The 24719-nt window shown below is 42.7% G+C and overlaps 1 protein-coding gene across 1 annotated transcript; it reads right to left on the minus strand.

Moving 5' to 3' along the window:
- Positions 1-11501: 11501 nt before the first annotated feature.
- On the minus strand, positions 11502-12853 carry LOC147606595 (uncharacterized). Its single transcript, XM_086792088.1, has 3 exons — positions 12148-12853; positions 11876-12025; positions 11502-11764 (listed from the first exon to the last, which is right to left on the minus strand). Exons 1-3 carry the CDS (start codon positions 12708-12710, stop codon positions 11653-11655), a joined length of 825 nt encoding a protein of 274 aa, XP_086648214.1. The 5' UTR covers positions 12711-12853; the 3' UTR covers positions 11502-11652.
- Between the last annotated feature and the right edge of the window lie 11866 nt (positions 12854-24719).

Genomic DNA, 24719 nt, shown 5'->3' on the forward strand with positions numbered 1-24719 from the left:
CCGGGGTTGCCCTGTCTTTCATCAAAGCTGTAAACTCCATTTTCTCCAGAAACCTGGTTGCATTCTCCTGCGGCAATCCCAAATACTCCGGAAAATCCTGAGCCATCTTCCAAATCTTGCTTCACACAGCCCTTTTTCTCTTTCACAAACCAGAGGAAATCTGCTCCTCTGTGGGGGCACCAAAAAGTGATGGCACGGAAGCGGTAAAGCTGTCTACGCCCTTATAGCATGCCACACTTCCACACACGCATGCAAACACACCAGAACACCAGACCAAAGAGCATGAACAAGACTCGTATTTTCAGAAAAGACCTTGACCTTTACAGAGGTGGATATCCCAAGATATCCCAGACACCAGCTACACCAAGCACCGCTCGCAATCAGCCCTCTCCAGCTCCTGGTCACTCCGAATCCCTTCGCTCTTTGCTCCTCAGCAAGCCGACCTTCTCGCTCTCTGCTTTGCACCTCACCAGATGACCTCTTGTTCTCTGCTACACCTCCAGCACCCTGCCAGTTCCTAAAGCAAAACCACAGCAACCTCTTTCTTTGTCGCCAATCTGACAACCGGCCCACTATCCACGAATACACCGGGCTCCTTCTCAGTCCTTCTCTGCGCTGTCAACAGCCTGCTTCACACCATGACCACTTCTTCGTTTCTCTCCTCACCTTTGCTATCTGCAGCTGCGTTCTCTCAGCACTCAACAGCTGCCTTCTCGCTGCTCTACACCTGGGAGGCTACCATGCTCTTCACTAGCAGCGGCCACCTCTGCGCCTTCCAGCTGCGCTCTCCAGCCCTGTAGCTGCACACGTCCACAAACCACACCGGGCTCCTCACCTGCCCGTCGGCTTCCAGCCGTCTCCACACACAGCTACACGACCCCCTGCTCTGCACTTCTCAGCAGCGCCTCACACCTTAACCACACCAAGCGGCTCCTTCACTCGCTCCCTCTCTTTGTCCAGCTGCGCCTGCAGGTTCCCCCTACTGCAAACAGTTCCTGCAGTGATCCCCTCCACTGCAACAACACCCCCCGGCTGCACACACTCCTCTTGTCCTGGTGCTCCAACCCCCTACACACACCCGAGGGCCTCTTCCCAGTCGTGCTCTCTTCCGTCTTCAGCAGCCCATCGCTGCTCCAGCAGTATCACTTGCGTCAGCTCCCAGCTGCCACTCAGACGCACACACGGGGCTTCTCTGCTCTGCGCTCCAACAAGAGCCCCTCTCCAGTACACGCGGCTCTCCCCTCTTCGTACCTGCCTGCTGCACAGCACCCCCCTTCTTCACGCTCGAGAGCCCCCCACTGCTCTCCTCCCTCACTGTCCAGCTGCGCCGACTTCTTCTAGAAACACCAGGCTGGCAGCCCCTCATACTTCCACGCCAGTTTCCAAAAATAAGGCCACGTCCATTCTATTTTATTTAATTTTGAAAATTGGCCACCCATATTCCTTTCACATTGAAGCTCAAGCATACTATCCACACCAATATTTATGGCCTAAGCTTCCATACACCTTCAAACACAGCTTCGATGCCCACTCATTTGGACGTGCACACAACTTAAGGCGACCAAACAGTTGAGACCATCTCCAGCTACGTTCCGGACGAGCTTGTGTTTCCAGAATCCCAACGTTGTCTCTGCACATTCACTTCCATTAAAACCCATAGCCTGACTGCCGCATTCACGATGCCCACACCGAGTCAATGGGTGTTCCCACGACTTCATCACAACACCAACAGCACTCATGTACACATGTACAAGTTGATTTTGAGGTTTCCACAAAACATCACACAACGTGCACATTCCTATTCACTTATGAAGCTTCTTGGGTGAAGATAACCCTATAGAGGGAAAATGTGTCATTATGATGTCCATTCAGGATCACCAGATGTCAGTTCCCTTTTATGTGGCTAGTAAGTCCAAGGCAGTGGTAGAGGTTGTTCTTGGTCGATCATGGTTAAGTGCTACCAATTGTTCATTAGATTGGAAGAATAGACAATACAAATTGCAAATTGATTCTGATTGCATCTTGGGATCTGCTGCTCCACAAGTTTTATCATGTCAAAAGGGTGGTAGTTCTACCTTATACAACCCACTTTCAACATCTGCTCTTCAAGCTCCAAGATAAATGATGTGGATAATCGATGAGTCCTCAAGTGAGGGCCATGGCTGGCATGTTCCAACTACTCTAGTCACTGCTCAAAGAAGGCCAGGCAAGAAGGAATTGTCAATTTGGCTACCCAAAGATGCGTACAAACTTGTACCATCTAGCCTAATTGCTAAACCTCCTAAAAAGCATATCTTTTCCAAGCCTAAGCCTCAAATTATACTCATTGGGTCCCAAATCATGTTCTTAAAGCATACGGCTATTATGAGGGTGCAACAGCACTTTGGCTTCCCAAATGCCATGGTTTGCTAGAGCCAGAAGAGTCTATCAATAAGATTCCAAAAGCTACTCTTGGTTTTTCATATCAGTGGGTGCAAAGGAAATCAACACAACCTCTTCAAGATAGGATAGGTGGTTGTGATAGCACCTACAAATCTCCTTGTGTTGACCTTCCCCAAACATGTATTGAATGCCGAGTTGTCCCAACTTCTCCTTGTTACACACTTCCACCATCAACTTGTGTACCTAAGACAAATCCAACTTTACATGAGTCTCCTTTGAGCATAGATTCTAGCACTTCACTGCCTATTTGAGCATAGATTCTAGCACTTCACTGCCTAAATCCTCTTATCTTGCTCAAATTCCTAGACAATTACTATCCTTCCCACCTCTTCAGAAGGACATACCCAAAACCAATGGTAAGGCATTAACACTACAATTGAAGCTCTTTGGTAGATCAGTGTTTGAATAGTCTCACTTTTACTAATGTGGTTCCTTCTGCCTTTACAGGATTGTGTTCTTTTTGAGATGATCTTATCTACATTGTTTTTGATAGGGATTGTAATGATGGATATGAGTGTATAAAGTTTGAAGTTTCTAAATTTCATTGTTCTACGCCTAGATACCTCCTGATGGATACTTGGCAAGATACATGTCCACCATGCATTGACCCTGATAGAATATCGCGGGGGTTATAGTGCTCCTCCTTTTCAAACTCATTCTAGGTACTTTTATGCTCCCTTAGGTGAAATTTGCTGTGGGCATCACTTTGTTACTTTATTCTATCAACAGCATCATCCATTTCCACATTGTCAAGAGTGTGCACGACTCGTATTAGGGGAAGCTTCAAACATTTGTTGGCTATGCTGCTCTTACTTTCGACGATATGGCACGGGCTTAATGAAACAAATTGTGGGAATTACACCCCAACGCCATAACATTCTTGATATGAGAGTACTAGACCGAGGACCAAATCAACGTAGATTACTTGAGGAGGTTTAAGCACAACAATGCAACCACCTATCTTGCAAGCCCTTCTTCCCCCAGCCTCAACATGTCAATTTTGGATCACTATGAACACCAATATTGAGAAATTCCAAAATCGGCATTGTCTGCTTAACCCTCCCATAGAACCAATGCCATATTTTAGCGAGAAAGCACTCCTTCCTCTTCCACCTTCTTCAGAGGCCAGCTTTTGTACAGGGTTGTCCTTGCATCCTGAAGTGATTGATACAATCTTTCCAGCAGAAGTGGACACAGATCCACCGCCACTACAAGGATAAGCTCATCAACTCCACAATAAGATCAACAAGCCAGGGCACTTTTCTCCCACTGGGTTTTTCCCCTCGGCTATATTCGGTGATTGGCACCAATAACAAACTTTATTCTTTTCTTTTCTTGTTTGTTAATACAACATTTTGCAGAGATCTCAGCTAAAGAGCATACAAACACACTCCAATAGTCCACCTACCATGCACACAAATTAGGAAGGGGGGAGACATGCAATGCCTACAAAGAGCAAAGAGAAGCAATCTGCACATCAGCAATGCATCAAGACAAACGCGCCACATCAACGAGCACTACAACAGGTGTATTCAAATCATAATCTTTTGTTCTTTATGTGCTTTTCACTTTTGCATATATTGTTTACATGCTCACAAACAGTTGGCTGGTTTCAGTTTTAAATTAGTTGTTACTATGTGGTGAGTGATTTCTAGATTCTTAGAGGACTTAGTAGAAGGTATTTCTATTTGAAGACGGTGTAAGACATATACCAATGGAGTATGCCAAGTTCTTATGCTCTAGAAGTATATTAGTTATCCCTAGTGGTAGCTACCTCTTAGGTATGGGCTAGGTGCTACGGTAAATAAAAATTTACGAAACATATGCCCTAAAAAATATATAGAAGTGACTTGAGACATGACGTGTCTATGGCCATGTGGAATGCTTGGTAGGACCTTGGGTTGTTTTAGCACCTTGGGGCCGATGCCTTGGTTTCCATGGGGTGAACACTGACGTCTAAAAGATTAAGAAGAAGACCTACAAGGACTCTATCGCCTTGATAAATGCTAGTAGGACTCTTGGGTACATTATGGGCCCTCGAGACCGATGCCCTCGTCTTCATGGAGTACTCCTTATGTCAAAAATAAAGAAAAGGGTCTGTCGCCCTTGAGATACTTAGCGGGCTTTAGATTCTCTTGGCGAAGGTCTCTTGGCCATTGCTTGGATCTCATTGGGATGGAACCTTCCTCTTTATCAAGCTGAAAATAATAATTCTCTTAAATCTTCTGCTCTTTACAAAAAAGAAAGAAAGAAAGAAAGAAAGAAAGGTCCAATCACCACGGCTTATATTTAGGAGTAGGGTCGCCACTTAAGAATAACTTAAACACTTGTAGGACATTGAGACTGCGGTGTACAAGCACACTTGCCTTTGCATAGAACTATCTACCACTTAGTCTCACTTTGACTAGTCTTTACTCGCTTCTTTTAGCACTCTTTAAAACTCTAATCGGCCTTTCACTTGCATGCTCACGTGTGAGATTGTTGTGAGGTGAAAAAAAGAAAAAAAGACCACGCCTCTATAGCCCTTCACCTCCCAAACTTTGATAAACACCACGGCCACCGACTGGAACACTTCTCACTCTTCACCACCCACCCTGTACATTTGCCAGGGCATTCAGGGCAAAGTTTATTCGCACACCACGCATCCCATATGTACATGGACTCAAAACACCTCTCAGATTTTTGCCTGACATACTTTGCCCAACCCCTAGCCTGCTGAATCATTCATGATCAGCAGCAAAAAGCATACGACCATGTTTCCCTCTGTCAATCCTTTGAGCATCATACAGTGTAACCAAGACATCTCTATTCCAGGTGATCAAAGAAACACTATCATCTTCCCCTGACATAATTTGCCATCCCACATCCCACAACATATCATAAGAACCTCTGGAAACAAAGCTCCTGACATACCCTGCCTCATCTCAATTCCAAAATCACTGATATGGTCAACACCAATATTGGAGAACTAGTGAAGCAATTCTTGCTGAGGGTAATAATTGATGAAAGCTTCATCAAGAAAAACCTGCTGTGCCATAGCATTTCCTTGTCCATCAACATAAGGAGCATCAACAAATCTCCTGACATACATACCATCCTGCCTCATCTCAATTCCAAAATCACTGATATGGTCAACACCAATATTGGAGAACTAGTGAAGCAATTCCTGGTGAGGGTAATAATTGATGAAAGCTTCATCAAGAAAAACCTGCTGTGCCATAGCATTTCCTTGTCCATCAACATAAGGAGCATCACCATCAAAGCCAACCACTACAGGCAAAACAAACTCCCCGCATCATTGCCAAAGCATCCACCTCAGTTCCTGTATGCTCACCTTTATCGAGGCCAACAAGAAATTCATCTATCACAGCATCCATAATCTCATCCATAGCATCAACATCATCCATAGACTTCTGGTGTTGCTTCTTCTTCATAACATCAATTGTGCTCATGGATTTCTTAACATTAAGGCACATCTGATCATCCAATTCCAACTCTGGTTCATCATCCTGTAGACTTTCTATATCCCACTCATCCCATAATGGTACATCATCCAAAGACTCAAAAGCAAACTCTTTCACATCACATGCATACCTTTGCTCATGATTCACTTGTACCTCCTCGCATTCTTCCTATATGGCCTCTTCTTGTTGGGCAACCTCATCACCAAGTACTTCTTCATCAATAACCAGGGCATCCATCTCTGCATCCTCCTCACTGGATGAAGTGTCATCTGTTCCCTCACTAGTAGTGGTGCTACTCGTCGTATCATCAACACTCGAATCAGCTTCACTTTCCTCTTCATCATGAACAGGCTTCTGATTATCCATATTAAACTACTTTTTATCCCCTCTCCTGTCATACAGAGTACTGACCCCTTTCCTCCAATCTTGAATAGCCTTCACCGCTCTCAGCCATGGTCTTCCCAGAATGATGGGGAATGCACCCATTCCTGCTGGCATAACATGACAATCCACAAGCACCTTTACATCAAAAGCCTGGAGTTCTAACTCCTTGATCATACCTAAACATTTGACCTTCTGGTGATTGGCCAATCGAATACGGAAACCAGACGCTTCAGTAAAATTAAGACCAAGCCTCTCCACAGCTGCCAATGTGATTACACAAATTTGTGCACCACCATCTATGTATGCTTCTCCCAGATTCTTCCCTTTGTACCATACATTCACCACAAGACATATATCAGGCAACTCCTAAACAGATAAAACAGTCACTATCCCTCTGGCAGGCTCCTTCTCTCTCGGGTTCACAAGTCTTTTCCACTGACGCTTCAATTTGGGAGCTAACTCTATCAATTGCCCAAAAGTAATATTAGCTTTCCTTCTAGCCATGTCCTCCTGTAAATTGTAGCTATCCTGCCCAACCCCTAGTGGAAAATCAGTCACCTGAAACTTCCTACGAGACTTTCGCTTCTGTTTGACCTTCACATCCTCTCCTTCCTTCACTTTACCTTTCTTCTTGCTAGGCCCTGCAGCATCCTTGCCTTCCCTTTCCTGCAGCATCCTTGCCTTCCCTTTCCTGTGGCATCCGTTTCCCCAAAGGCATCACATCAGCTTCTATCTCCTTCGTCTTCTCAAGGGTGACCACATCTATCACCTTAGTTTTACCCTTCTCCTCATTTGTCAACCCACTGGTCCCTGCTTCACCTTTAATTTCAATTCCATAATCATTTGCCCTATTGGGAATCTGAGAGGGTAAGGGATACATATCACCTCCCATTCACTGAGGCTTATCACAATCTGTACTTAGATGTCCAAGTTCACCACAATTCTAATATGTAGGAATAAACCGTCGACCCCCCAAAACCATAGCCACTTCCATAGCTTGTCTGACCTTCAATCCCTTCCTGATTATATCCTCTGCCTCGGCCACGTCCACCACCTGTGTTCTCCATCATCTTCAAACTCAGATTCTTCATACAATCCACCATTTGCTTCATGTCCTGTTGAAGCCTTCCATCAAAAGCTGTAACAGCAGTGGGTACCACCTTTGTCCCCTGTGGTATGACATTATTCACCTGAGCTTCTGTTGGTTGCACTCTTTCCAGCACGGTTCTCATCGGTACCGCTTCTACCCTTCTCATTTCAGGCCTCACTGCCATTGGAACCATCCCCAGCTGGTTCATCCGTTGTAATTTCCAATCCTTTGATTTGGCAATCTCCACCGCATCCTCATAAGATCTGGGCTTCTTTAATTCAACCTTCTAGTGAATGCCTCCCTTCAATCCTGCAATAAAACGATTCTTCTTCATCATGTCCGGAGGTACTTGATCCTCCCCCAAAGCCCTGCACAAGGTCTCCCACAGCAAAGAGAATTTCTTCACATAATCATCAATTGGCTTCAATTCACCCTGTATTAACCCCTGCACTTCATGCCAAACTCTATCTGGATCCTCAATCTTCTTGAACCTGTTCAAAAGTGTAGTCTTCAATCCATCCTCAATCATTGGAATGCGTGGCTCAGGATCCCTCAATGACTCCTCATAAGCTCTGTACCAAATCCTTGCATCCCTCTTCAAGCAGATATTCAGCAACCGCAATACTTGTGCCAGCTCATTGATGTGATTGCTTATGCACGCAACCTCCATCCTTTCAAGAAAATCTGCTACATCTTCATTAGGACCACCAAAAAACTCTGGATACAACATCATTTTGATCCCCAAGTTTCACCTTCAAACTAAAGAAAAAAACTGGAAACACCTTCCTTCAATCTCTTACTCTGGGGCATACACCCTCGTAGGCAAGAGAAATACTTGAGCTCTCCTCAGTCAAACAATCCTTAAGCTACCTCTGTGGGGGCGCCAGAAAGTATGTGAGGTGAAAAAAAGACCACACCTCTATAGCCCTTCACCTCCCAAACTTTGATAAACACCATGACAACGGGGGCACCACACCTCTATAGCCCTTCACCTCCCAAACTTTGATAAACACCATGACAACGGCGGGGGCACCACCAGCCACCGGCTGGAACACTTCTCACTCTTCACCACCCACCCTGTACATTTGCCAGGGCATTCAGGGCAAAGTTTATTCGCACACCATGCATCCCATATGTACACGGACTCAAAACACTTCTCAGATTTTTGCCTGACAATTGTCACTGTTTTTTTTCCATAAAAGGCTTTACTTGTCTTCTATTATTTTTTGCAGCTTTTGTTTCTACCGCGCCCGAGGACGTGCACGATTTAGGAAGGGGGGAATGTTCCACGAGAACACTCATGGGAACACGGATTATGGAAGGATGCTGGAAGCAATTAATGCAAGAGAGCGGGATTGTAGCCATGGGAACATAAAGACGCACATAATTTTTCCATATTTTTGTGCCGAAGTGCAATGTAAATCATTTTAGGCCAATGTGGGTTCTAAATGAGAGTTCTAAGTGTATTAAGCAAGGCTCACTTATAGGGTTGTCCGCCCATGTGTGAAAGAGGCCTAGGGTTAGGGTTAGTGATATCTCTACAAAGGAGATGTTAGCTAAAGAAAGAGTACATTTTTGGCCATTCTCATAAGCTATTGAGTGAAGCTCTTGAGCTTTCAAGTTATGGCAACTCTCTAACTCTCTCTCTATTGTACTCTAATGAGCATCAAGCTCCAATGAGTATAGCTCCACTTCTTTCTCTTAATCTGTTTTAGCATCATTGAAGTAGATTAATCTATGATTAGTTGAATGCTTCTTTCTTTCTCGTGTATGCATGCTTGTAGTGTGTGTGTGTGTAGTCTCCATTGATGCAAGCTCTTGCCCACTTCATTGGCAATGAGTTATTCATGGGGATAGACTCTCATTATGAGCTTGTGGGTTTGTGAATGTTACATTCTATGCTTGCTTAAGCTTGTGGGTTAGTAGATGCACCCTTATGGGTTTGCTGACATTAGGGAAAGCTAAAATTTAATCAATGTTTGAATGGGATTAAGAGATTGCCATGCATTGCTTGTTCTCTTGATTAGTGAAGTGGGTTTAAGGTATTGAGAGATTCATTGAGGTGTTTGAATGGTTGAATCATCAAGTGGTGATTCGTGTATGTGAGCTCTCCCTCAAGGGATAAGCCTTCATGCACTAATCGGGTTGAGTCCTCGGATTGACATTGTGTTTCTTAACACATTTGTTGTTGATTGGTAATACTCTATGAGCACTATATTGCACGGTAGAGAGAACCGCTCTACAATGGCATCATTCTAGTGGTCACCCTAGTATACTCTAAGCTTTTCCTACGACCTTTTTTTCTTTTATTGTTTGAAACAACAATTATTTCAAAAACATATATATATCAAAAGGTTATAGGGGATACTTCGAAGGAGAGTATGAGTAGCCACCTTATAGGCCTACATGGGCTTGTGGATATGTGAAGTCACTTCTATCCATAAGTAGCCATCCATGTCTACACTTGTCGATAGACACTTTTTTTAGTATTCTATGTGCCTTGAACTTGAAATGATGCTTCTAAAGATCCCATTTTGTCAGGGGCATTTTTGGAGCCACCCATTTGAAGCATGACAAGTGGCTAGGGACAGCCCATATTGCCAACCCATCTTGAGCCTTTTGTATGTACATGAGGTGGCTTATAAATTTTATACAAAGATAGCATGTCATCTCAAAATAAAGGGTCTTATTTTCTAGTGGAGTTACACATATATATACATGAGGGATTTTTTTAAATAAAAAATGGTTTTATAAATACCCCTCGAACTCACATGCTCGTTAATGGGAGTTTGACATAGTGAACTCCTTAGATTTCTTAAGTCAACGATATATAGTGTGTTGTCATATCATCATCACATTGTTTCAAGAATAATTATTCATGTGTATAAGTTCATATCTCATTATTATGCATATAAGCACATATTATGATACATGCATATTCTTGTGTGTCAAACTCCACATAACTTTCATACATTTGTATAAAAGTTGGTTCTCTATGTAATAAAGAACTTAATGAGATTTTAATGATGAGATAAGACATATTTTAACCATCTAACGTATAAACTCTTTTAATGATGATAAGTTGTATTTTGACCATCTACTAACATATGAATGAAACCTATTACATAGCGTGTTTCTTTTTTACACAGAGCTTGCAAACCTATTATATATTGTTCTATCTAACATATGAATGACACCTATTATATATAATTATGCTTGCAAAAAAATGATGTAAACAAATATCTCACACATCATAAGGAAGGAAAGGGGAGAGACGGGTGGGGGAGTTTCTTTGAGAAATATGTAAGATATAAGCACATATATTCATCATGGGTTTTATTTTGTAACCCTTGACCACACATGCTATATGGGTGGGGTTTTCACTTAGTGAACAGACTGAAAAAAATATACTCGTGATTATGCATAAGTTTACTATAACATTCTCCTATCATGTTATAAATGTGGATATTTATTCCTAGTAAACAAGGTTTGGGGATTGGATATAGCCAAACTTACCATATAGTGGTGAACCTAGGTGGGTAAATATCATTTAGGGAGACTCCATAAAAACACTCGAGATGATGCATGTTTACAATCATCCCAAAATTATTCACTGATATTATGAAAGATAATGAGGCAATATCTAAGGTGCATCACAAACTCAAAGGGGAGGGGTGGGGGAGCTAAAAGATGGACGAGGGAGACTCTTTGTCCATCATTGACCACCCTACACATTATATGATTTTGTATTTTTTATTGAAACAAAGATGGGCATGGCTAAGTGTATTATGGACTTAAACACACAATGAGGAGAAAAAGACAACTTACTTCCTTTCACATGGCGAAAGGGGAGGAAGAAAAAGGAGGGTTTTTACATTTTTGAAATTTGAAAAATAAAATAAAGGTATAATTTTCAAGGTTGGATCACGTTTGAGTTCACGCTTGGGTCACGCTTGAGTTCACGCTTGGGTCACGTTTGAGTTCACGCTTGGGAAAGACGCCTGGTCGCAAAATTTTATTCTCGCTACCCAGAAGGATCAAGACGCTAAATAAAAGAATGATTGAACATTTCATTAAGTACGCAGCAATGTCTATATAGTATGCCTCTTACTGGATGGGCTTACAGCAGCAGGGCTAAGTGGTGGTAAAAGAATTTACAGGGCTTTTAGGCTTTTGACTGCTATTTGCATGGCTCCAAAATGCTGCAGATAATGATGCTTAATCTACACAGATTATGGGTGTTAATATTCACTTGGGCTTTCAATTACATTGTTAGTGGTTGTGCTTGCCGATGTATGTAATCACCACATAGCCTTCCATCTCCGACGAGCTTTCAGTTTGCTTTCTGATGGGGCAGCCCGTTTGAGCACACCGGTAGTAGCTCCTGTACAGGCACATAAAGATTTGAGAAGCAATTTATATCGAATATAATGAAGTTATGATCTGGGTATGCACATTAATTGAAGTAATAAGGGTTGTTTTACGGAAACCTTACCTAGGGAAGCTTCTACGCTTGATGTTTTTCTGGCCATATTTGCGCCATACGTAGCCGTCGTGCAGGGCAGGATTGCTGCATTCCACTTGAAAGACCACTACGTCGACCTCTGTGTTTTCAACCTCGTTAATATTAAGGCTTGTGTTGGTCCTGCAAAATTATACATTCGATAATTAATTAGATAAATTTATTGATATACGATGTGCATTACACTAATTTGTGTTTTGCTTGATTAATTGATTGCAATTATGGCCGAGTTGGGGGTTACTTACCCTAGAGCATTGTTGCAAGCCTCCAAGTCCAGGTGGGGTGGACTGGCTGCAATTGCAGTCGAGGAGGATGCTTCAAAGTAGGTTGGAGACGCTTGCATGTACAAGTTTTCCGTCGTCAGAGTAGGTGCGAAGCTGCCGGAATTGAAGCTGCAGGAACCATTGCCCGTCGACATTGATATGACCTCATTGCTGAGAGAAGACTCATCAAAGGGATACAATTCATGAGTTGCAAAATTCAGCCATTTATCCCACATGTTAAGTGATGCCATCATTTCTTCATCATAGGCAAATGAGGTGGTTTCATCAACTGAAGGATGCCAATTATTATCCCATAAGCAATCCGGCATGATTACTGACTCGTCACTGGCCATAAGGGATTCCAAGCTGCTGCAATCCATAACAATGTCCTCAGAACTGATGAATTGGCCATCATCAAAGCAAAGGGCAGGTGGGGGTGTGGCCGAGGAACGCTCTTCAAATGAGACGCAGCTGCTACTAGCTGTGGACGGGGAGACGAGGTCAGGCAAGTATGAAGTGGGAGGGCAGAAAGAGCGATGCATCATGTTAGAGCTTTTAGGGAAAAGATTAAGGGAGTACGTGCAATGGAGAAGAAGAAGAGAGAATATCTAATCACAGCGTGTTAGGCTGGTTTGGGTGGTGTTGATCAGTGAGCCGGGGAGGATAGCTGCACTTGTGTGTGCAAATGCAGGAGCCACTTGTGTGTGCAAATGCAGGAGCCACTTCTTGTGCTTATAAATTTCGTTGCATTTTTTCCTTTTTCGGATTTTTGGCTGGGGAAATGTCGCTGTGGCTTCTTGGGGCTTGCCCAGAAGGCACCCAGGAGCCCGACATACATACGGAATCGTGCAGCTTCGTAGAAGCCTCCCCACCAGGGTTCGGGAAAACAATTTTAGGGAAAAGGAAATTGTTATTTTTGAGATGGTATTTTCTATGTGAACTTAGAAAATATAACTAAAACTTTTAAAATTTGAAAGGGTTTTATTTCCTTCTTATAAGAATTTGAGAAGGATTTTCCCGAAGTTGAACAAGTTCTAGGCTAAAGCGAACCCGTCTTTTCCCAAGAACCCTGCTCGCTATGCACTTTTTCAACGAATTGCTAGGGTTTTTTTATGTAATGCATGGACTTGGGAGTTGCTAGGATTCTGTACATTCTTCGTACACTACGCTTTGATGTTATGCGTTGACCCCAATTGAATGACAAATGCGTTTCTCTGCTCGAGTCTCAGAGATGCATGCTCATCTCTGACCCCGGCTCGAAAAACAAAAACAAAACTCTTAGGCATGAGCCATAATTTATTGCAATTTGGTACAGAAAGCCCCAAATTGATGGCAAGATACTTACTACTAGCTTGTTCCTAAACACTAACTAGCCACTTGGTAAGTACTTGTCAACCCTATTTAAGGAGCTTGTGGCACTTTTTGGCATTAAAAAAAGCTGCTATATGTAAAATTTTAAATTCAACTCAACACAAAGCATGAAGTTGACGATTCAACATTGAAAATGACACTCAAATCAAACATGCATACGGGGAAAAATTGGGGGCATTCAATAAACTTGGTGGATTTCCCTAAATCTCCTTGATGTGAGTGAATTGGTTAAGAACGTACATCATATTACACACATAGCTATCATACTATTTACTTATTTGTGTGTGGTAACATTAGTGTCAACTATGCACCACGAGGAATTATTTGAACTTTACTGCAAAATGTTTTTTTAATTATTACCATAAGGAAAACTAATGCTGGCGAAATGCTAGCGAAGGATTCTCTCTTTATGTCTCCCAATCTCAAAACATGTTCCTCGTCATGAGTTCTTTTTGAGGTAGTGTTGGATGTAGAAGATTTTAGCAATACATTTGATGTTGATGAGAATGCCATAGTAACCAATTATGTCTCATACTTTGGTCCCTTTTGTTTGCATGGACTTTAGTGCTTCAATGTTGACATCTCCTCAATAGAACCATGTGTCCCTTGCATCCATGAAGGCCTGAATTAAAATAAATTCCACACCTTAAATTTTGAGATTTTCTCAATAGAACCATGTGTTCCTTGCATCTGAACCTTTAATGCAAATAAAATCCACACCTTCAGTGTTGACATCTCCTCAATAGAATCATGTGTACCTTGCATCCTTGGAGGCTTGAACCTTTAATACAAATTAAAGCTGCACTGTCACATACTTCCCTAGTGTTTTCTTGAAAGACCTTTTACTACTTCCACATTGAGCGGTCGTTAGAGTTTGCAAATGGCATTTTGTCCATAAGGTTTTCACAAGGAATAAATGGACACAATATATATGAATTCCATGCCCATGAGGGAAACTCAATGCATTGCATCAAGGTTTCTCAAATTGTGACCATACACACCATGGAATGTATGAAGTCCATCAAAAAATCACTGGGTTCGATCCTGTCCACATGCATAGATATGGGCTTGCAAGGGTTTCAACTTATAACCGTTGATGTGTCCTTTTTTCATGGTGTAAATACTATGGTGACCACCTCTTGCTATCCAATGTATTCGAATTAGAAACGTGTCTAAATTTCTATACAGACTTGGCTAGCTAAAGCTACAAGATATAAGGTAGCCTATCACTAGATAAGTACATTGAACTGCCAAATAAAAAAGTTATGTCGTCCAAATAAAAAAAGTTGTGTCCGAGTTATTAAGGTGTCTTAATCTCTAGACAAGTGTTGAAGTTCAAACTTGGCTGTGAGATATAAAGTTGCCTATCATTAAGTAAACACATTAAAACTGTGAAAACAAAAAAACTTGTGTCCACAAACACACACACGATGCACATTAAAACTATAAAAATAAAAAAACTTGGTTGCGAGATATAAAGTTGCCTCTCATTAAGTAAACACATTAAAACTGTGAAAACAAACAAACTTGTGTCCACAAACACACACACGATGCACATTAAAACTATAAAAACAAAAAAACTGGTGTCAACAAACACAGACACACACGGGTGCACACCACCAGGCCTAGAATTTGAAGGGCATCCTATTTACCTTTCCCTTCTTTTGAAGGGTAATTGTGTTTTCACCCTTCTTGTGAAGGTTTTGACCCCCTTAGAAGGGTATTGCAACCTTCAAATTCTAGCACTGCACACCCCCCCTCTCTCTCACTCTCTCACACACACACAGAGAGGGGGGTTCCTTCAAGTAGCCAAGCATTATAGATAGATGGCCAGAGCCTCGTTAGGAGGGTTTATGTTAAATTTTGGGTTGCCATGATACGTGGCACTCCGCGGGCCCCAGCATGGGTGGTCACCTAGCCGGTGACCTCCTCGGTCTAGACCTTGGTGCAAAAGGGGTATAGACACATGTTCGTATGTTCGTGCATTTGCTGGGATGATTCAAACCCACTTCCCTGGCAAGGGAGGCGAACCATCTATCCACTACACACTCATAATATAAACACATGTCCATAACATTTTATGGACACATGTCTACACACGGGCCCATCACCGGCCATTGACCAGGTGACCGGGCCCGTGTGGGGTGCCACGTATCATGGAACCCTGAAATTTAATGTAAGTGGGTTAGGAGAGGCTTCGAGGAAGCTCACTGGTTCAGTTTGTGGAGGGCTTCGGATTGTTTCTCCCCAACCCTCACTTTTGTCCACGAGCTTGGAATTGTTGCGTTATGGGAAGCTTCCGCGCAAGCCCCAACTAGAAGCCGCAGCGAGATCTCCCCTTTCATTCTCAGAAGAACACACCACCCCTACTAGCACTACAAGGAAAAGAGACCATAGGTGTGTTTATAGATGTGTTTTGAGAACGTGCTTTAAAATGTTACGGGCGCGTCTATAATCACGTCTACAGACACACATCTATTTACACGTCTATATTTGCATCTATAAGTGCGTCTATACTGATATAGACGCACATATAGACACATAAATAGACATGCTTATAGATGCATAAATAGGCACACATATAGACACCATTATAGCCTCTGTTATAGACGCCCTGTGGAATTTAAAAAAATTCGAGAGAGCTGCCTATGTAGATGTACAGCTACATTTTCTACACATGCAGCTGCATTTTCTACACAAGCAGCTCTCTGGTTTAAGGTTGTGCTTACTTGTATATAGACGAATCAAGATCAACAAAGATATCAACATAAAAATTTAAATTGAAGATATCAACAAAGATATCAACATAAAAATTTAAATTGAAGATAGATATGCACAAAACGATTTCTGAACACACTTCAAATATTGATTAAAGAAGATGAGAAATTACATTTTATATCCAAAAATTTCTCCATGCCTGATCGTACCCACATAAGGCTTCAATAAAAACATAGATACATAAAGAAGATGAAAATTTTCATCTTAATGCAAGAAATTGTCCACCACAATGTCATGCTACATCACAAGACAAACATTATAACACAACTTAAATAGAGAGAATACAAAGAAAAGACATGAAGTTGCACTATACATACAAACTCAGCCTCTCATGATGCACGACCTCCGGATCCGAAGTGCAACAATTCATATTACTTCATTTGTATTTGCTGTGCTTCTCTTTGTTGCTGGTTCACTACTCCTAGGAGCTCCTTCTTGGCCTTCTTCCACCCACCCCTATTAGCAAGTAGATGGCTTGCCATATCCATTTTGACCGGCATCTATTCGGGCTTTGTCCTCCTTTGCATGTCTCCTTACTAGAGACCTCCTATTCTTAAGTATGCCTTTAATTTTGTGTTGCGCCCATCTACTGTTAAATTTTTGGTTGTGAAGATTATGATACTTCTTGTGTTGCACCCATCTATTGTTATATCTTTGGTTTTGAGGATTATGATACTTCTTGTGGACAGCTTTAATGCAATCTTTGGTTGTGTCATCAACTATGCCACCCACATCTGTGATATCATAATATGATATATCACCATGATGTGGTGGTGACTCTGAAGAACTATCCCCATCCCCAAAGCACTACCCTAGGCATCTTCTATCTCCTCTACCTCCACTCTCAGTGCTAGTACGGCGTGAGGTACGATCGCCACTATCTCCATGACTACCCTCCCTACGATGAGATGGCTGCCACTCTCATGAGCGCCATGATGACTGTGAGGTACATCTCCTGAAAGTGCAGGTGTAGGAGATGCTGTAGCACTAACTGGGGCTGATGGATAAGAGGTGAATGTAAAGGCCGGTGAATGTAAAGGCCGGTGAAGTGCCTAGAAAGGGTAAAGTAAAGGCAAGGGACTCTGTTGGACTTGATGTAAAGGGGTGACTGCTGCATAGGCTGCCAACTGCTCGGGGGTGGGAGTATAGCCAAAGATGTCCTCTACCTCCCTAGTAAACCGTCGTTTAGGCTCGATGAGAGCCTCAACTTGTGGGTATGTGGGACAAGAGGACGAGGACCCAGGCCACATCTATACAAACAAAGAAAATATTAAAAAAATATTATGAAATGAAGACTTCTCGGCTCTTTAAGTCAATTGACCCCCTGAGAATCATCTCATTCTTCAAAACACAAAAAATAAACAAGTATTAAGAAAGCATGTAAGCCGTTGTGCAAGCCGAGAAGAATCTCATTCCCGGCACTATGCGTTATGCAAGCCTTGCATAAAGCATTATACATTAGGCCTTATGCATAAAGCTTATGCATGAGGCCTTAAGCATGAGGCCTTATGCATAAAGCACTATGCATGAGGCCTTAAGCATAAAGCTATGCATGAGACCTTATACATAAAGCATGCATAAGGCCTTATGCATTAGGCCTTATGCATAAAGCTTATGCATGAGGCCTTATGCATAAAGCACTATGCATGAGGCCTTAAGCATAAAGCTATGCATGAGGCCTTATACATACAGCATGCATGAGGCCTTATGCATAAAGCCTATGCATGAGGTCTTATGCATAAAGCTATGCATGAGGCCTTATGCATAAAGCTTATGCGCAAATCTACAAAATAAATCCCTAGTACCCAAGGGTGCAATAATAATAGAGGAAAGATATGCCTAAACTAAACCGTATCCCGACGGGAATGGCAAGCTTCTATTTGCTCTTCTGAAAGCTCTTCTCTCATCCTTTCATCTATTCATCGCATCCTTGTATCTCCCAATTCACTTCTCCATGAGTGATGGGACTATTTAGAATGCAGAATGTATTCACCTTGTGGCATTATGCTTCATCCAGTCTTCATTGCCTTCCTTTTCCCTAAGGCATATTAGTGAGTATCAACCATCCCTCTGCCATGGTTGCTTCTAGCCTTGCTCTTTGTCTCACAAAGTCCTTCAAGGTTTTCATGAACCATTCAAGGAAAAACATCCATCAAGCATGAACAACACCACATAATGCCACTTCATCAACCAAATGCACTATAAGATGCAATTGGCTAGTGAGAATTGTTCTTAGAAAGTTATTCTCACTAGCCAAGATGCAATTGGCTAGTGAGAATCGTTCTTAGAAAGTTATCCTCAATCATACACACTGTCTCAATAGCATTGAGACGAGCCATCTCAATGGATGCAGGATCTATCTCCTTTAAGGATATGTACCTATACATAACAATTATGTGTACTATTTACCAATACATAACTTGTGAGTGCATGAGAATTCCAAATAAGCAATATAACTTTGTGAATTGAAGAGAAGATTCATACCTCACCAAGATTCCCATTTTTTAAATATCCCCTCTCACCTTCTTTTCTCCGCAACCAACTATAGCAATTGGAAGAATAAACTATGCATAGAAAAAAATGAAAGTTAGTTTATGAGCTTACAAATTATGTACCACAAAGAGAAAATGAAAAAAGAAAATATATATATGCCTGTAATGTCTTGTGCCAATCATGTGTCTTGAGGCCATATAATTTCTCCTCTCCTTTCTTTTTGGCCTTTGTGAAGGCACACTTCAATGAATGCATTACTCCCATTGGTGTACAAAAAGAGGTGATCACACTTTTCACCCTATTGTGCTCCCCATGGTGCCTTTGGGAGGACTATTTGCAACTCTCACTTTCAATTGGCCATGCACTTTGAAGGCATCCAATGTTTTATAAGTCATCCCTTGCACCCTTTGTATCTCTTTTACCAATTAAATGGTCCCAAATATTTGTTGTCACATTCTTGAAATATGCATGGGATCTAAGAGATGATTGATCTTCTTGTCACACCAATATGGAAGTCGAAAGAAGATTGAGTGTCTAGACATCCTATTTTGTGGTGGATTGGGAGTGCTTCTCCATGCCTTAAACCAATCTCTACCTCTCATTACAAGTGGTGAGACATCATGTGGCACATACTTGGGTTGTGAAGGAGGGAGAAATGGGTGATGTTTTTCATACACCACCTTCTTAAGTATAGAGGGTCTTTTTGAAACAAGTGATGGTCGGCAAATCGGACATGCATGATGTCGGGAGGTTGCCAAACCTATTTTAATTGAGATGATTGAGATAAAGATACAAACTTAAAGTTTAAAGGGTAACCTCTTATGCATATAAGGTTCAAGTAGGTACCTAAGCACTCCAAGAACTCGGGATAGTCATGTATCATCCAAAGAAAAACTCCTTTCATCTCCGCCTCATGCCTATTTATTGGCCTTGAAACGTCATGTACTTTGATACCTTGCCATAGTGTCTCAAGCTCCTCAATCAAAGGCTTGAGGTACACGTCCATGTTGTTTGTCACCTTATACTTTCCTGGTACAAGGGCCTTTGACCTTCACTTGTTTTCTCTGTCACCTCAACGGCGGTCTCCTACCCAAAACGGCCTTCTCTGCAGTCTCCAAAGTAAAGCCCAACCAACCTGTCCTCTCACAGCTGGCGCCGTCTACACCAGCTTCTCTGCACTCTTGGCTGCACACGTCCCAGCACCTTCAGCTCTTCACACGGCGGTCCCTTCAAACCCATGCTGCGTCTTCCTCTGAAACACCTATTGTAGCGCCCAAGAGCCTTCCCCGCTCTACACCTGTCAGGCGCACACAAAGGTGGCCTCCCCACTTTACTGTCTTCCGCTCTGCTCTACAGCGCCCCACACAAAACACACGGGGCCCCTGTCCTCGTGCTCTCCCGGCTGTGCCTAGCTGCGCCTAGCTGCACTTCACCTGCAGATCTCTACACGGCAGCCATACCAGCAGCCATGCCTGCATGCTCCCGAGGCCCTCAGAGAGTCTCTCTTCAAACAACACGACCCCCTCACGCCTTCCAGCTGCGCTGACTCCCCAACCCTTTCTCCATGCTTCGCCTTCACGTGCTTGCCACTCTTCCAGAAGCTGCGTTGGCAGCCATTCAAGGCTCCACGTGGTTGCGTTATAAGCGGCCACATTTTTCATCATTTTATTTTATTTATTTTGAAGAAAAGGCCACAATGTTCTCTTTTCACACCATGTCCAAGACAAGCCCTCCACCAACTTCAAATGTAGCTTAGTGCCCTTTGTACTTTGATGTGCCCACACATTCGATGCCAAGTAGCTGATATCGCCTTCAGCAAACTACGCTCCGGACAAGCTGTGTCTCCAAAATTACATCATTTTTTCCTGCACATATACTTCCATCAAAACCCTGTGCTTGATGCCACATCCACGACGCCCACACTGAGTCAATGGGTGCTCCCACGACTTCACCACAACACGAACAACACTCATGTACACATGTACAAGTTGAGGTTGAGGTTCCCAAAAAACTACACACAATGTGGTGTGCTTGTTCTCACGACGATCGATACCAATGACAGATGTCGAGGTATTTACATATTTACTACTTCTTAAGTTCTTTTAGTCATTTATTTACATGTTTATATGTACTTTTCTATATTTTTACATGAGCGACATGGTTGATTGTGTCACGTAGGGTCCCACACCTGTTAAGATTCTAGAAATGGGATTGATCATGGTGAAGGACATAGATTAAGCATAAGATTAAGGTGGATTAAACCACACTAAAAACTCCATGACTAGAGAGAGAGGGAGATTGCACACTCAACACTATTCCCTTGTATTGCATATCACAATGAACCATACAATGATATAGGCTCTCTAGCCTTATCCCACTTTACACATCATCATCCATGTGGCAACTCCTTTTCCACTCTTTTGGTCAACACTCACACACCATACAATATTACATGTGGCATTCCTATCTCACCACAATATCTTGCACCTCTAGGGTGCTTTCCCACATACACAACACCATGATTACATCTTTCAACACCCCCTCTTAATCGAGGTGTTCCACAACTCACCCATCATCCATCACCCATATCAATGTAGCATTGCACAACCACAATCGCTACCTCTCAACACTCCCCCTCAATGATACATTGGAGTGTCCATCAATAAATCACGTGTGCACGTGTCTACCATCTTAGACACCAAGTCCATTTTGAGCCGACTCACTCACAGCGGAACCACTGAGTCCAATTTGAATGTAGAAGTTTGGGCGGGAACCAACCCATGCGCATGCACCTCACATGTGCATCGCTCTCGCACACATCACAACAACTACCATTTCGAGCTTCTAGGTGAGCTCGGGCAGGGCGACCCTCATACCATGGATGATTATAAAATTTTTCCCGTTTTGAGCACGCATGCTCGTGGACGATTATCCATCATCATATTTGGGTGAAAAATAAAATTACAAAGCCTTTTTGGCCAAAGCCGGGCAGCGGACCCAAGTGTGTGTCTACGTCTTCTAAAAAGGTTTTTGTTATGTGTGAATGAGGTTTAATAAGGCAATTTTTTAAAGCCTTATCTTTGAACCTTATCTTGCTCAAGGGCTCACATTTGTTTTAATTTTTATTATTAAAAAAAATACGTTGAAATGTCTGCACTCCTGCGCGCTTCTGTGCACCGATGAGCCCATTTCTGCAGTCTGTCAGATTTCCTGACACACACAAGTTCTCTTCTCCTTCCTCTCGATTGCTTCTGCACACAGTAGCTGTGGCGGACTCCTTTCGCTCCTATTGCTGTGCTTCTCTTACAAGCTCTGTCTCACGACACCCTCAGCCAATGGAGCCTCCACTTTCTGTCCCTTGGCTGTAGTCTCAGCACAGCTCTCTGCTCCATACGCTGCATGGCTACTAGCTACATAGCTGCCTTCTCCTTGGCAACTGCAATGCCTTTTACGGTAATGCCAATCACTACCAGCTGTACCAGTTTTCTCCTCCGTGCTTTCTTCATTTCTTCAACTGTTCTAGTGCTACTGCCATTGCGTTTTTGCTGTTTTCTTGCATTCTCTCTACTCTGTCTGCCTTGTGGATGGTGGTGTTGATGCAGGCGAGCACCTCCAACGGCCAAAGGCCTCCTGCTCAGTTGCACATGGAAGTTGTCCCCTGCTACTTACGATGCTTGCACTAGATGTTGCCAAAGCTTCCATAGTAGCAAGCTTCTGCGTCTTCAATTTCTTTGCTAGTTTGCTACCAAAAATTTGCTGCCTCTCTATTGTGCTGCTACTTCTTGTAGCTACTTGCTTCTACAATAAACCTTCTTCCATGGGTTTCTTGTAGCCACCACTTTGGCTACAATGAGCTTCGTAATGAGCTTCAAACATGCATGCTCTCCCATTGCTACTTTGCCTCTCCAAGACCTCCAAGTTGAGGTGTTCCATTACCATTGGCATGGCCTTCATGGCCTCCAAATCAGCATGCTTTTCCTTCAATGCATGCATCCATTCAAGGGTGCTTCTTTACATGGTCTCTCAAATGAAACCATAGGTGCATAAACATGTGGAAACTGCCAAAGTTTCCATCCCCTTCTTTGCTCTCCTTCATTGAGCAAACATTCACAAGTGCATCCTCTCCTTGATGCACACACATGTGAACTCCATTGAGTTCACCATCTCACTTGCCATCATCTTGACAAGCATGCACCTCCTCCACTCTTTGATTGGAAGCAAAGAACCTTGGGATTCTTCCATCCCATCAAGCAACCCTTATACATTGAGCATTTTTCCATGCTCAAAATCAACCAAAATCTGAGGCAAAACTTCACAAGACCAACCTTTCATGAGACCATTGTCTCCTTGGCAGCTTCTTTGTTGTTTATGAAGACTCCATAGCCTTCATGATGCTGGAATCTGTATTTTCAGCTTTGTAGATGGCTTCTTTGATGATGACAACACCATTTGTCATCTCCACAATGAGAAATCTCCACTTGAGACTTAAATGGCAGCTTCATTGCAACCTCCTTGTTGCATAGCTCTTCTTTGACAGCTTCAAGACACTTCCAATGTCTGGTTTTCAGCTTCATGAGCAACTCCAAAATTTCCATCTCCTATGGGCAGCTTCAAATCTCTCTCAATGCAACCAAATGATAATGAGTGTGCTAAAATTTTTCTTAATAATAAGGCTAAATCATAAAATATGCTTAATCAAACAAACACTCACAAATATACATAAATAACCATGATCAAGAGCCCATTTGGCTCTGATACCATGTTAAGATTCTAGAATTGGGATTGATCATGGTGAAGGACATAGATTAAGCATAAGATTAAGGTGGATTAAACCACACTAAAAACTCCATGACTAGAGAGAGAGGGAGATTGCACACTCAACACTATTCCCTTGTATTGCACACTCAACACTATTCCCTTGTATTGCATATCACAATGAACCATACAATGATATAGGGTCTCTAGCCTTATCCCACTTTACACACATCATCCATGTGGCAACTCCTTTTCCACTCTTTTGGTCAACACTCACACACCATACAATATTACATGTGGCATTCCTATCTCACCACAATATCTTGCACCTCTAGGGTGCTTTCCCACATACACAACACCACGATTACTTCTTTCAACAACACCTACCAGTGAGAGACTCACGTAGGGTCCCACACCTACCAGTGAGAGACTCACTCAGGAGTTGGTAGAGGCGAGAGCGGAGATTGACTGTCTTAGAGCAGCATTACAAATGGCATAGGCAGCTACTACCAGAGGCATGGCATGTGAGAGAGCCTGAAATCCAGCAGGTAGGTTTCTCTTACATGTAAAAGATTTATAATTAAGGTCCTAAGTTATAAATTTCTTTAAGTAATACCTAATAAGAGAGACTAATCAATTATTTTTATGCTTTACTTTTTGCGTATGCTGCTCGGACTGAGGTAGAGAGTTCTAGAGCTGAGGCACAACAGCACATGATTATGGAGTGGATTGCACAGCATAGGGCAGAGCAGTTGATGCTGCATATTTGAGAGTTTCGCAGATCCTCAGATGTGACAGTGTCCTACTTGCCTTTATATCCACGGCCTGTTATTATAGAGGTTTTTTGACGACCTCTCTCTTAGGATGCACCACCATTCCTCTGTGATGCCTGTTGCGCTCTCTGTATATCGAGAGGACATTGACAGTACTACTGGATATGCTCTGGGATGTGGACATTTTTTCCATTTGTCTTGCATCACCCACTGGGAGCTAGTACGCTTCTCAGCATGTCCCTCTTGCTGTGCACGCGTCGACCTAGCGACATATAGAGTTTTGGGCATTGATGATCTTCACCTAGGCTTCGCTCGAGTAGATGCTAGGACTGGCATGCCTCTTGATTTTCCCTCAGGGACTCGACATCATCGATGAGACAGAGA

The sequence above is a fragment of the Cibotium barometz genome, chromosome 57 (assembly GCF_041138505.1).
Source record: "Cibotium barometz isolate CiBa-2024 chromosome 57, ASM4113850v1, whole genome shotgun sequence".
Classification (NCBI taxonomy): Eukaryota; Viridiplantae; Streptophyta; class Polypodiopsida; order Cyatheales; family Cibotiaceae; genus Cibotium; species Cibotium barometz.